Genomic DNA, 15,168 nt, shown 5'->3' with positions numbered 1-15,168 from the left:
TTCTGACTACATTTTCTTTCAATCATTCCACTTTTCTTATTTCTTAGTGTTGCTGTGGCAGTCTAAATGTCTTTTTCTTCTTGTAGTTGCAGTTTTCTCACTATTTCCCTGAACATCTGCAAGACAGCCCATCTGGGTTGACACAGTGTGAGATGAGGCAGACAGGCATTGCCAACAAAGGGCTCCTACTGCAGCAAGTGGGCTGTTGAAATCAGATGTTTTCTAAGACGTCTATGGGGACAAAGCCTTTCTTCTTCCCACTGTATACTTTGATAAAGCCATCGTGTTCCTTTTCAGAAGTCACACAAATCTGAATGCAAAGAAGGTATGAAAATAATAAACTCTTTGCCATGATCAAGCGACAAATTATTCCAGGCTATTTATCAGATGGGTTAGACATCTTGCTAGTTCTATAAGTGGAACAATCCTTTTTAGACTCTCACTGCTTTGGTAAGAAATTCAAACTCATATATTTAGAGAATCACCTTTCTCCCTGCCTTCTTGAATTGCCACATATACATTAGAGACATTAAAATAATTTTGAAACTTGAATTATGACTTCAGCCTACTGTAATGATTGTGATTCAGTTGTCTGTGTATGAGAGGATTGGGTATTTCAGATCATGAGCTAGCTGGCTCCCTCAACAGTTGGTGGAGAAAAGTAATCATGGTGCCAAGGTGGGTCACTCGTAGCAGCTGATCTGAATGCAAGCATATTCTCTTTTGCATGTTTAAGGAGCCCAGGTACTTCTCAGATGGGCAGTGAATTATGTTATTTACTCAGCTCTTGCACCCACAGGTTCCTGTGCCTGTTGTGGATACCAAAGTATTTGATCTGAACCCAGCTCTGTGAGTGTGTTTGCATAACACCTATTCCAAGTTGAGGCAATTATGGTGAAACCATATGGTCTTTACAGTAGTACAAATATTACATCATGGTAAAGGTTTGCATTTCTTGAAAACCTTTGTGATCTCAGGTATTTCCATTTTAGGGCCCATCCTGAGATACTTTTGCCAGTGGCTGAGCCATTTGAAAGCCTAGTGGCACAGGTACTTTATACTGCGCACTTGAGCACAGACCCACACAAAATAAAGAATTGTTTTCAAACATCTGTGCCAAGGAACTATATATTTCCTACTCATCAAACAAGGTTAAAAAATAGTCATAAAACTGATGGTCCTATTGAGACCAACTCACTGATTTCTCATGATGTCAGTGCCAGGTATTTATAGCCCTCTGTCTGGACTAACGCTCACAAAGGCTCTGTCTGATAGGTATTTACGGTGTTTAATTACAATAATTCAGAGGGTATGAAATGAACAAAAATGGCTTGAAAATGTTCCTGGCTAAATGCATTTCAGCATGACTGTTATGGATTGTATGGTGACACATAAATACCACATCTGAATTCTGGGCCAGATTGTCCTCCTGTTGTTACATACATAAAATTTACTAGCAACACTGATGCTGCCAGAGGGAAATGAAAGGTCATAAGAAGGAGGTGAAGCTGCTTCATATTTGCCACCTCCAGTATGTGGAAATGGTCAGGTGTATCTCTGTACCTGCAAACAAGGGTTTGGAAAACAAATGGACTCATTAATTTTCTTACTTAAGCTACCCGCTTAACACTAACTGAATTGGATCCCTGGGGCAGAACGACTGAGCACACCAACAGAGTTGACATGCACTTAAAAAAAAAAATGTATTGTTGTTTGGGCTAAATCACACAGAAAGCTTGGGAGAGGTATGTAATCGATGCCGTTTAGTTTAGGTACTGTTGCAAAAAAGCCAAGCTCATTTGTGTCATGAATCCCTAGCACAGCAGCTGCTCCCTCTCCAGTCACATCACCATTCGAAGCAGAGAGGTGTAAAGTACATATACACAGAAAGGTGTTTCTGACTACTGCTAGATGTTGGTCTGTGTCTCTGAGAAAGACTATGAAAACTTCAATGATGAGAGAAAAAGCCTACAAAGAAGCACCAGACTGAGGATGGCTGAGCATGGCAGAGTATCCAAGAGTAGGAAAGAGCATCTTGGTTGAAAGACGCCCCTTCTCAGTTGATCCCTGCTGCTGTGTAGAAAAATGAGCCTTTGCAGCTTCTCTATAAATAGACCTGACTGGTTAAAAGGAATGCCTGACCCCATCACTGTGCTTTCCTCCTAACTAAAGATGTCTGCAAGACCTCTAGCTTTTTGCATGGGCCAAAGAAACCCCAAAAGTAGTCAGATCTCCAGAAGGGACCTGCAGCAGGTCTGCACTGCTCACTAGCCATGCTGCATTTCTTGCTTAACCTCTGGTGCTGTGCAGAACATACTGCGAGAACAGAGTATTTTCTCTGATGTCTTGTACTGTCAGCAGAATGATTTGTGGACAAAAGAAAAATACTGAACTTTAACACTGGTTTTCTTTATCTTTGGAGTGAAAAAGGATGGCAGATTTGGTCTTTTTTAGAGAGTTTTTTTGGTTCTGCTGCTGGTTTGAGTGCTCCTTGATATCAGTGGGAGTGCTCTGCTACAGCAATAGCTTTAGGAGTACAAGGCCTTTCTGTAAGAACTCTCACTCTACATACTAATACATTGATCTGAATTCTCTCAAATTCCAGCTGAAATTCTTTCACACTAATACACTAAGCCTTGCATGTGCTGGCCCCTGGCTGGCAGAGTTTTTTCCCACTCCTTCTGAAGGAAGGGGATGTGTTGGGGGCAGAGTGAGCTTGGCCACAATACGCCACACTTTCCTAATCCTGTGCGATTCAAGAGTCCCCTGGGGCTGTGGCAGCTGCTGGAGCTTTGCAAAACCCTGGAGCTGCTCCAAATTCTGCCGTTTCAGAAGAGAGGGAGCACAACACCATCCTTGGCCACTTTTGTCCTCATCCCCTTTTGTGAGTGCTGCCAAGTATTTCACCCACAAGTTGTAGCCTTGGGATTTGGCTCTTGACTTTCTTAGGTGGGTGTAAATCATGTGCATGGTGGTATCCAGAGTTTTGGACTCTACCTGATGAATCAGCTGTCACTGAGGACTAGCCCTGGTGACAGGCAGCAAACATGATGGTTGTGAAGGCACAAGGTGCCACAGCTACCATCAGGAGCTCATGGTTTGCTGTATCAAATTGGAAACTGCTTAAAATGGCAGCTACTCAGGCTGCCATGTTTTGGGGGGGAGGCTGCTGGCCTGACAAGGTAAGTGAGCCACTGAGCAGCCACTGTCCAGTGAATTTGGTAGCAACACAAATGGAGACAAACAGTTGTGGTTTTTTTTCCTGTGCTCTGGCTCAAAAGGTTAGTAGTGGAGTAAGTCACAGGGTAAGAAACCACATCTCAGGCTATTTCTCAGTTATCAAGTAATCTTCAGAACTAGCTGAAAGTGGGATCTAATATTATAAAGTCACTTCCCCATTCTTTCATCTCATTTTGTTTAAAAAAATCAAAACAACACTAAAAATAAATCAAAAAACTTCGGATCATGACTGTTGTCTGAACTTGTCAACATCTGCCCTCAGGATTTTTTATCCATCAGTCAGCTCCAAGCAGATGGGGGAGATGAGCAATTAGGAAATGATCCTTTAAGCTGCACGGTCATTAGTACTCTCTTGTTCTTCTAAGTAAGTCCTGTGTTTTGAATCTGGGCTCAAGTGGCAAATTGTCTTTGTCCAGGAGTAACTTTGAACTTGCTCTAATTTTCTGCAGCTGTCTTTTGCTTATGTTCTCTCTCCCATATATTTAACTCATCTGTCAGCCACAGACTGGTTCTGATGAAGTAGGAATTTGGTTATGAGGACAGTACAGTTTCAAGAGCTGTCCTGGAGCCTGCAGACAGTGCCAGGTCAAGAGGTTTGAAAACTCAAGTCTTCTGTTTGTCTGTAAGAATGACAGCACAGGGACACTGAGTTTCTACATCTGCTGCTGCCTGTGCACTGAAGTTTTTGCCTATGTCAGCTTTGTGGATTGAAATGATAAGTAGTTCAGTTTTCATAACCATTCAACCATAGTGCAAATGATGATGATAGGTTTTATATCAGCTGTTTCATTAGCTTTTGGACTGAGAACACCAACTTATTTTACCTACAGCACTTATTTAGGGTTTTAAAGATGACCTGGACTAAACTGGATGCATAATGGGCTGTGCCCATGTTTCGGACTCTTGCAAAACTTGTGTGCCACTCAGTATCTCTGAATGAATGGGGACACCTTTCCCCATTCAGCAAGACTGATGTCAATGAAAATCAGAGATAGCTGGAAAAAGACCCTTTTCCCCTTAAGCCTAGCTGTGAAGTGCAGCAGTTATAGCTGGGGAGCACATGAAGAACTGCAACTTCACTTTCTGCTCTGGGTTTAAGTGATTCAGTCCGAATGCATAAGTCACCGTGATGCAACTGATTTTCAAAGGCAGCTGAGTCATGTTCTTAGAAGTTCAGCTCCTTTTAGAGTATCCCAGGATGAAAAATGTGAGGACATAAAGTAATTCCTAGGCAGTGAGGTGAAAAGCCGGGTAGCAACAAAGCACCCAGACTAATCAGAAGAAGACTCGAGATAGGTGGATCCCCTGGGGCTGAGACCTGGGCTGCAATCCTGCCTTGTTAAGCCTAACCTCATGGATTTGTTTAAGCCCATTGCCAGGCTCTTCTGGGGTGGTTGGATCAGATCAGCACATAGCTGTTAATGTACATGTGCCTAAAAGTCACTCTTTTTGAAATTTGTGTGACTGGATGTTGGGGTAGGAGGGAAGTTTGTCCCCTGAGCTGCGGTGCCAAGGGGACAGCAAGGCCAACAGCTCTGGTTCGGAGGTTGTGGCCATCACAACAGCAGTGGCCCATTTGCAGTCACCACAGAAGCTGGCTGGGAGATGCTTTCGGTAACAGGGCTAGCTTACATTAGTGACATTTATAAAACACATCCATTGCAAAATGGATCTGTTGCACTGACCTTTATGTAAACTCACAGTCCACATTTGGATGAGGCAGAGAGTTTCCGATGCCAGTCTCGTTACAAATGTTGTGGTTTGGGGTCATTTCTATTGCACAAGATCACTTGTGCAATTTAAAATCAATTGTGTTATTTAATCATAAAAAGCCCAACTCTAAAGTGGTTTGTATTAGTGTGACTGTAGACGTCAGAGAGGCTGCCAGTGAAGGGTGTGAGTAGGATTTTTTTAAAGAGGTTATTTCCTTTATTTAAGTAGGATATTATAAGAGGAATAAAAACAGACATTCAAACAATAGATTATTATGACTTCTTTAAAAATAAGGATGATCAAAAATGTTAGAGGCATTTTAAGAGATGCTTTTCAAAACACTGATGATATATGAGATATATATTTTCAAAATGGTGATTTCTTCTTTTGTGAAAAGAGGTCAAATCAAAGCCTGTAGTCATGCAAAGAAGCATTTGTATAATGTATGGTAATGAATTCGGGTAGGCTAGAGCAGAAGTTACAGGCTAGAGAAAACTTTATATATCCAAGTGATGGTACAATCAATTGGAGTTGGAAATTATGCAGCCAGTATTGTGTGTGACACACCTTAAAAGAGTGGAAAGCCACAGAAATTGGCTGGTTTTGGTTTCCCTGTTAATAATCTTCCTTTACTGATGTCAGGGGCTAATTCTGACTCCCTCCCACAGATTCTTGATTGAACCCTGTGATGCCCAGTCCTCTTCTGAATTTGTTTCAGGACCCATAAATCTGTCAGTGAACCCTAAACTCCAAGATATTGACGTCTCTGAAGCAGTACACTTTTTCTCCCCCAGGCTGGGTTTCATATTTCATAATGAAATTTTCAAGGGACCCTTTGTGAAGACTAGTTCGTGCATATTGCTCAGGATGGGTGAGCAAATTGTGTTGGTTTTCCCTCAGTCCTCTCCTTGAGTATTGGCTTTGCCAGAAAGGTTTGCATGAAGCTGAAGCTCAAAATGTTATTCCCAGGGCATGAAACTGGCAAGTGATTCCAGAGGAAGCCTCGTCCACTGTGCTTCAAACTTTGAAAATATCTCTGCTTGCCTGAAATGGCTTTTCTTAAGGTATTCTTGTGGCTTTGTTGATGCAAATATATTGCCTTTTGACTTACAAGAATAGACTCTCTACCTGGAAACATTCATATAAGGCACAAAGGGGATAGAGACCTGCAGTATAAATCGTGGATGGTATCAAGCAATATACTGAATAAGTTTTCCTGATGGCATATCTTCCTTGCCTTCGTTGTCAGAATGGCTCTGGACACTTGTTAGACTCTGTAGAATTTGACCCAGTGAATTAACAGTGTAAAATGGAGACAATTTGCCATACTATAGTCACAGGAATTTATTAGACCAGTTAATGAGTTTTTCTAGCTAAAGTGAGACTTGACAGGAATTGGTAGCAATGAATAATCTCCCCTTCTTGCTAATCTGGAACAAGCCAGCGCTTTGCACATAGTACATATATTGTGCTTCCAGCACTCTGGACACTGTGCTCAGAGATAGCTAAAATGGCTGGTTACATCCCACAGAAATCCCCAAATAGAACAAACAAAAAAAAAAAAAAAAAAAAAAATTCTGACAAACTTTTCCCAGAAGTCCCATTCAGATGTTATTTTTAATTTTTAATTCTTCTCTACTGCACCCCTTCTGTGCTTCACATGGAAAACAATGGGGAAATAAAGGACAGAAAATAAGAGAAATGGCTGAAAAAAGAAGAAAGGAAATTTGACTTTGGAAATAAAAAATAAATTTTTAAAGTAAAAAATTCCCAATAAAAATTTAAAAGTTTTTCACAATCATCAGAGTTGTTCCACAGTAAAGGCAAAGCTGTTCTGCTAAAAAAAAAAAGACAAAAAATTGTGCCATTCAGGCAGTGATCCCCACGGTGGGCACATGTCACACAGGCTGGGTTCAGGAGTCCCTGTGCTCCTGTCCCCATACTGCTGCTACATGTTGGCTCTGTGCAGGCTGCCAGCTCTCACTGCGGGCTATTATGGGGGGCTCAAACACTGCATGGGGATGCAGGGGGAAGCAGATGAGTGTCCATGGCCTCGCTGTGACTGTCCCACCTGGAAATTACTCAAAATGGCCTTGAAGCTACTTGCATGTCCCCTTTTTGCATAATTTGTGCGAGGGTGGAGTGGGATCTATTGGCTCCACTCCTTTCCTCTCATGTCTCTGCATTCGTGTGTTTGTTCAGTCTGATCTCTGCCCCCTGTTTTATGTCAAATATATATATCTTTCTTCCTCTGAAGCCTCTCCCATGTGGAGTGAGGACCCGACAGCTTTCGCATTCAACCTCAGCATTTGTGTGGGCTGAATAAGTTTGCTAAAAAAGAGGAAGTAGTAGACAGACAGGACGGATTCACCCCTTTCTTTACCTCCTGCCCTACCGGAGATGATGATGAGCTCCTGACTGCGAGCTCCCTTGTGAGCCTATAATGAAATAGGAACAAGAGGAAGTCCTTGTGTTTAGATGAAGCTGCCAGACCTGCACACTTGGAAACTGTGGTTTTGTGAGAAATGAGGCAAGAAACTGGGCCCTCACTGTTTGCAGCACCAACCACACTAACAGAGAGGATCTGGTATGCCCACTGATGAGAAGGGACTCAGACCTTGACCATTCCCTCATGCTGGCACACCATATTCTCATGCTACCATTTCTCCAAGGTTCTCCCTTGTGCATTGCTTATTCTAGAGTAAAGAGGGTGCAAAACCTCTTGTTCTGCTTTGGTAATATTTTTTCCCTCTATGTGCACATACATAAACAATCAAAAGAGGTGCTGGGTAAAAAAAAAATTAAGCACTTTCTCTCTTTCTAGCAACTTCAGGGCTGCCCAATGTACTGTGTGCACAGGGGCGGTTAAAATATATTCTGGTCACTGTGCCTTCCTTAAAAAGCTGTGTATACCCCAGCATTGTTAGCACTTGTCTGTTTTGCTATGCCACAAGGCAGCAGTAGCAAAGGTACAAGTTAACCTTCTTATCCACCAGTGGAGTAAAGCGTTACAGAAGTTCTGTGTGGAAAAACCTGTGGCCCTGAAGTCCACCCTGATGTTGACTTATGCTCTACTTTATTAAAACCAGTGGTTGTCCAGGCACTGTAAGGCAAACAATTCCTGGTGACGTGACATCAATTACCAAAGGAAATACCTAATGAGGTGGAAGAACATTAGGCTTCACAAGATGCAGTGAGAAAAATCTAGCTTTCTATTTCATCCAGGTGTCAGAGAACCCAGGCTGTTGCATTGCCCTTAGTCAGTCACCCTCCTATTCACATGAGCTTATGCCACAAACCTGTCCCTTAATGTAGGTTTTGAGCCCTATCCTTCTCTCACTTTACCTCAGCAAGCATTTATATCCCAGAATCACCAGACTTGACACTTGGATGTATTAAATGTCTGGTAAAAATTTAAAATTACGTTTACATTCAGATCATAGACACACCCCATAATGGCAGCTATGGCTTTCGCCTTGTGAACCCACCTGAATGACACAAAGTAGAAGGAGCTGCTGAAAGTACACCGGGGTGAATGGACCCTGCGAGTCTTCACTGTACGTGGTGTACTTCAACTCACAGCAGCACTTCTAGTTTAGAATAAATTACAGCCTGTAGAGAGGGTGTGTAAGTGGTGACACAAGCAAATAATGATTAAAGATACTTTGCAGCTGGTTAATAAGAGTTAAATTTAAGATTTACACATTTGTTTGGTGTTGTCTTAACCTGCTCCTGCTGAAGCCAAAACAATGAGCTGTGTTTAGATCTTTAGGCAAGGTAAGGTCTGGGGAGGGAGCCACTGCCTTTTATTAGATTAGCTCTAATAGTGAGGAGAAAACCGGACCATTTTTCAGGCACACACGGTCTACCTGTAAGAATGTGTTTTCTTCAGGCCGTCCCTCTGAAGTCAGTAGGAGAGTGCATAATATGTAAAGTATCTTTATGAATGTCTGTGAGACTGAAAATTTAGGCTATGTTAGGCAGGGGGTATGCGTTTGCACAAGACCAACACTGCTCTTAACTGGCTACTAGACACTACTACCATACAAATAATAAATTTTGTAGTAAAATTGCAGTGAACAGCATCTGCCTGTGCTCATCTTGCACAACTTTCCCTCCAGTCATTAGTCAGACTGCTGGATGCTCAAGTCCAGTGGGGATCCGGCACAGGGGAACTTACCTGGTTCTCTTTCAGAGTTATTTGTCCCTGTTCCTTGCAGCCGATGAATGTCCTGATACACCTGTAAATCTTCTCATCATGTTGCACTCTTTGAACAAAGTTAGCAGGAAAAAATCCAGTTCTGTCATCAATTTTCCCCTGTGGAGAAAACATATTGATAGAAAAAGGTTGTTAACACTAGTAGCTTTAATACAAGTTCAGTATTGAAAATAACATATTTTTCCCTTTGGAAAGGAAACAGATAGATATAAAATAATTAGCACATACTTTCCACCAGTCTTCATTGGAGTCTTCCAGAAGAGTGATCATATCCCCTGGCCTGTAATTAGAAAAGAGATAGTAGTTAAGATGACTCTTAATTGTTATGCTGCATTAGCTTCCACAATTACCTTCTAATAGGAAGGCGGTCCTTCCTTGGTCATTTTATCTGAGCATTCGCTGCAGGTAGACTCAATGAGGCAGCAAGGTTTTATTCAATCATACACGGTAATGTAGAAAGAGAGTGTCTGTATATTGGGGCTAGATCTTTATTTTGAAACAACATCTGTGAACTGGAATTTTTCCTTCCTGTTTAATAAGAAACTGTTTAAAATACAGTCCCTATTTGTTACAGGCATTATCTTGTTACTTCAAGACATTTCACATTGTTGGGACACACCACTTTATCATCTGTTTTCAAGCTGTGATTGCAGAAGGAAGGCAGCAGGAAAATAGTTCTATTTAACTGACAAAGGCAATTAATCAGCAGGGATATAATTCTGCTCAGGAATGTCTTTTTGATTTGAATGGGACATATTTACCTTTACAATGTGTGGTGCAAGGTTGTAATTGTTAAGTATCAGCATCCAGCTGACTAGTTCCAAAGCAGAGCTAGGAGAATAATTTGGCTGGAAATGCTAATAGTGAAATGTGTTGAGCTGATTTTGTGCAGGTAGTTGAACAGTTATTTGACCTCCTTCCCCCCATTGGTGGCACTTCATCAACGTTCTTGTGTAATTACAGTAGCGCTGCATTGTAGAAAGTAAGTGGCAGCCCATTTCCAAACGGATTAACCTCAGAAAGCACTGTCTGCTTGATAAGAGGCATTTTTTTCATCTTAATGAAATTAATGGTTGACCCCTTCAGCTTTCCTTGCATTCCTTGTTAGGCTCACTGTATTGTTGAGGTATCAGCACAAGAGCTTTGAAACACGTCTGGAGCATGTGATGGATAATGGGTTCAATCCAATGGGCTCTGTCAGAACACACATAGAAGCTGTGGACCTGTCTAGGATGCAGCTGGAGGTGGGCGTGGTGCTGGGCCTCTTTGGTCCACTTGCCCAGTGGTTATCATTGCTGCTGACAACTGGAGAAACAGGCATTTAGTCTTCTAACACTGCATGATCTGAACCAGAGTTTTCCAGCTTTCACAAAAAGGCACTTTCAATAGGGCAACAGGGTAGGATTTTCCTCAAGCCCTCCTCAGGAAGCTGTTCCAATGTCTTTGGAATAATTAAATGTTGCTGAGGTGAGAAAGAAAGCTAGAGAAAAAGGACAACTTGGTATCCCAGTGGTAAAAGATTTTTTCCATGGAAAAGGACATCTGAGTCCCTTATTCCAGTTAATATTTAATATAAAACACTTAAAGTGGTTTTGAGGGAGCCCATCTTGCCACTTCAAAGTTAATAGGCTGTAACACCATTGGAGCCCTTACACTGCAAGGAAGAACTCTTTCAACGAGAAGTATTTAGAGTATCCTCCAAATACTCTTCAGCCTGATCGTTAGAAAAATAACTTAGAAAATATAAATTTATTTGGCTGTCAGAGAAAGATGGCACCTGAACCTACAGTCTTTCCATGTCAGTGGTCTGAGCGCTGAGATTTTTAGATGTGAGACCTGCAGATTTTGCTTTCTGATATTTTTTAGCACAGGGCTAACATAGATGTCTCTAATCTCCAAAAAGGATTCAAAATAGAAGTCCTAGCTGGACCTACGTTACTCTTGCTTCCTGGACTTAGGCTGCTAATCCCTGAAAGGGGGCAGCTTGCTTGGTGTTCACTACTGGTTGAAATCACTCTCAGGTCTCATCTTTTTCTTCTGTAAATCACAACCCTGGATAAATTGTCTGCTCTACATCAGTGCTCTAGATTTCAGTAGGTGGCAAGATAGGCCACCTGAAGTGGCCAGGCAACCACTGATGATCATTGTAGGTCCCTTCTAAATACTCTATTCTATTCTATTCTAATCATAGCAGTGTCTGAAACTTGGGGTTGCCTGTCTCCAGGACTCTCTACTTATTGTAAAATAAGGTCGTCTGTTAGAACAAGCATATTACTGGAATGTCCTACTTTACTTACGCCAGAGCTTTGGAAAACCTGACTGGCTGCTCCCGCTGTTGAGGAAGAAATCAAGGTTGTGGCAAGTACTAATTGCTGCTGAAATCAGGGCTGGCACTTCTCCGCTGCAGTAATCTGCCACCCATTACATCCCCTCAGAGGTGAGCTGAGATCTCCAGAAATCTCCCCTAACTCTTCTTCCCAGCTCAGCTCCTTCTCCTGCTACTTGCCTTCATTATGTTAGGGCTGATCAGTGTCCAGCTGGTCCCTGACTTGGGTTCCCAGGACAGTGCTTGTCAGTCTTGACAACATTGCTATGCTAAAATCTCCAGCAACTCAACTATGTTAAGTGAAAATTCATGCAACTGAGCTGAATCCTGCCTGACTCTGCAGTGACCAAACGACATTACTAGCTATTTGGCATCCCTTATGAAACAGTGTTAACCCATGTATTACTGAATTTCTGGCCATGGGACAAACAACGTTGCTGTAGCTGAGTAACACTAGCCTAAAACCTGGCTGGTGTCTCTGGAAAGACCCTGTTAGTCATGACAGTCCAGGTTGCAGACCACAGGTTGCTTTTTCCCCTAATATGAGGCACAGGAGAATTTTGGAGAATGATGTGTTCTCTGGATTGCTATGTCTTGGTGAGGATGGTAGTCCAGTGCAGGCTTGTCTGAGCAGTGTTCCTCTTCATGGAACAAACACGCAAGCTGGAATACACCCCTAAAGGAGCAGGATGCAAAGTGGAATCCCTCAAGCAGAATAGTGGCAAGTTGCACTAAAGGTCACCATATCCTGTGGTTACTTCCTGAAGAGCTGACATTCCTAAAGTAATGATCAGGAAATGCCAGCAAAGCAGAATGATAGGGAAGCTTATAATTTCTGCTTTACATCCCACCTATTAGTTCCAGAGTGATGAGAAGGCACAGCTGGGAACAGGAAAAAGGCTTTCAGTGAAGGAGATGCTGATGAGAGGGGCATTTCTCTGGCAATTCCCTAAATTCTGTGGCATGTGTGTGATTATTTTGATGTAGAGGATGCCTTGATGAGAGCTGACACGTTTCATGACAAGAGCTCTAGCAAGACCATGCAAAATGTGAGTAGCATGAGTCAAATTAATTGCACTAAAAGAAAAGATGTCCTTTCACTTCAGTGGGCTTGGATTAGACCTTGCAGTGCTAGCAACTGATGCAGAACTGAGGAAGGAAGTGTTAAAAATTATAATTAACAAGGTTATTTTGCAAAGATCAGAATGGATCTTTCTCATGTGAAAACACTGTCATCCAGCAGCTGGACACTGTTTTCTTTTCTCAGACGTAATCTGAATGTGAGGGAAAATCAAACAGGACAGGTAAAATGTTCATCATTAGCGTGAGAGCTGGTGAGGAATTCCTAGTTGAAAACATCTGGTTGAAAAACCAAAGCAACTGAAAACTGAATATTTTCTAGCTGAAAGCCATCTTGCTCCTAAAGTGACATGTGTTTTTGAAACTTTTTATCTATTGTCCTTGCCAAAAAAGTTGGTCACCAGCTTTTATCTATGAGAATGTCTTTGTATCTACAAGTGGCTACCTCTATAAAAACTGTTTAGTACAAATGTCAGAATGAACCCTCCCTCCCTTGAAGTCATATACAGCCATATGAGCCTCAGTTTGCATGGGTCAAATCAACAAATAACTATTTTTGGGCTTTACCTCATCTCCAAGTCTTCATTTTCTTGTGGTACAAATTTGTACAAGGCAACATAGGTGTTCATTTGTAGCGTGCTTTTATAAAATGGTCCCTTTAAGAAAAAAGAGAAAGAGAAAATGTAAATATCTGTCCTGTACAGGAATTTGGTTCACTTTGTTAGAGACTGAGGAACCAGCACCTGATCTTCCAAGAAATGAGCTGGAATCATCTCATTGCTTTCACGCCTTGGAAGACTATGGCCCAGATACACTGCAAGCCACTAAGGCAGTAACTATCTTCATTTAGAGATAAATTGAACCCCAAGATCAAATTCCAGGCTTCCAAAGAACACAAGCTGGAATATGCACAAGTTGGTCTTTTGGCTGACATCTTAAAAATGAGTCTGCCTTTTGCTCTCTGTTAATGTGTGACTTTTACGAGCCCAGTAGTGTATTACTGTCATTATATAAAGTGTCTATTATACAGTCCTTGTTACGGATGGAGCTAGATTTGTACAGTGCACAGGTCCAAAAAACAGGGTGGGAAAATCACTTTCTTAAACAGAAAGCTTCTTGCACTGGGCTTCCCACAGAGAAGACTGGCTACTCTCTCTCCTCCCTTTCTCCACTGGTAATCTGGAGAAAAAAAAGCACCTAAAACAAACCCCAAATAATTTTCCAAATCAAATCTGTGATTTCTATGTTACTGCAGTTCTGTTGTAATGACATGGCCTCCCCACTGGAACTTTTGTGTTCACAATATCAATTTGTAATAAACAGAAGAACATAAAAGGGACCATAATGGGTAAACCAAAGAGCCATCCAGTCCTGTATATTGCTTCCAACTGTGGCCAGTGGCCCAGAAATGGTATAAGAACATGACAGTCAGATATTGATGCTTCTCCAGAATAGCGCCCCAGCAGACCTACTCAAGGTCCTCAGCTATCCATAAAAACAAGCCTTTTATATGACTTCACATTCCCATTGCATTCTCACAAAATTTATGCCCATACCGGGGAATGTATACTTTTTGGTTCTTCTCCAAAGGGTTCTGTGCCATTTTCGGAGTATGTAAACACTGAAATAAAGAAAACACATGACATTTTAGAAGTAGTTTAAGACTCTTCACCTCAACAGGATCACTTTTATTTTGTTAATCTCTTCCCTTTCCCCCTTAATTTCTTTGATCCCTTGTGCTCTCCTCTGAACCCTTGTGCTCTCCTCTGAACCCTTCTACATGCCCCCCCCCCAGCAAAACCACATATACCACTGGCACATGGCACAAAACAATCTCTGTCCTGAAGAGTTTACAATCTTAACAAATAAACAATTTTGATCAGATGAATATACAGAAGTACAGCACTGGGAATAGAACCTAGGTTGCCTAATTGCATTACTATTTAAAGTCTAGCAGCCTTTTGCTCACACTGAATGCTGTGTTTTCATGTTTAGGACGAGCATTATTTCCGTTCAAAAGCACCTGCAAAACCTGATGACCATATATGAGCAATATTGCTGGAAGTTTGTATGCAAAACCCCTTCTTCCCCCTCTTCAACCCTCTATTTCTATGTTTGATAGCCGCCTTTGATCTCTCTCTCCAGTAGTCCCTGCCTGGGGGGCACTGGATACGCTGCCTCTCTCTTTGATTTTATAGGAGGTACCTGAATTGCTTTCAAATCAGGATGGGTTATTTGAGACACAGGCCTGTATGTGTGAAAATCTGCTTCTAAGTTACTAAATCAGAAACTCACAGAATAAGACAATGGTCACAGCACCTAATCATAGAATCATAGAATACCAGGTTGGAAAGGACCTCAAGGATCATCTGGTCCAACTTGGCAAAAGAAAAGCACGGTCTAGACAAGCTGGCCCAGCACCCTGCCCAGCTGGAATCTTAAAAGTGTCCAATGTTGGGGAATCCACCACTTCCCTGGGGAGATTATTCCAATGGCTGATTGTTCTCACTGTGAAAAATTTTCCTCTTGTGTCCAGTCGGAATCTCCCCAGGAGTAACTTGTACCCATTACCCCTCGTCTTTTCCATGTG

At 41.9% G+C, this 15,168-nt stretch overlaps 1 protein-coding gene across 2 annotated transcripts in view; it reads right to left on the bottom strand.

Moving 5' to 3' along the window:
• Window positions 1-211: 211 nt before the first annotated feature.
• STAC (SH3 and cysteine rich domain) overlaps window positions 212-15,168 on the bottom strand; it is a 75,008-nt gene continuing 60,051 nt past the window's right edge. For both annotated transcript variants that reach the window (XM_009272423.1, XM_009272424.1), the window contains 5 exons: window positions 14,135-14,199; window positions 13,146-13,234; window positions 9,401-9,452; window positions 9,134-9,271; window positions 212-310 (listed from right to left, as the gene is read on the bottom strand). In XM_009272423.1, coding sequence (XP_009270698.1) covers window positions 212-310; window positions 9,134-9,271; window positions 9,401-9,452; window positions 13,146-13,234; window positions 14,135-14,199 — 443 coding nt within the window. The remainder of the gene's footprint in view (window positions 311-9,133; window positions 9,272-9,400; window positions 9,453-13,145; window positions 13,235-14,134; window positions 14,200-15,168) is intronic.

This window comes from Aptenodytes forsteri, unplaced genomic scaffold (assembly GCF_000699145.1).
Source record: "Aptenodytes forsteri isolate BGI_AS27 unplaced genomic scaffold, ASM69914v1 Scaffold398, whole genome shotgun sequence".
NCBI lineage: Eukaryota > Metazoa > Chordata > Aves > Sphenisciformes > Spheniscidae > Aptenodytes > Aptenodytes forsteri.
The sequence above is the reverse complement of the archived record's forward strand: the minus strand, read 5'-3'. Positions and strand labels throughout refer to the sequence as shown.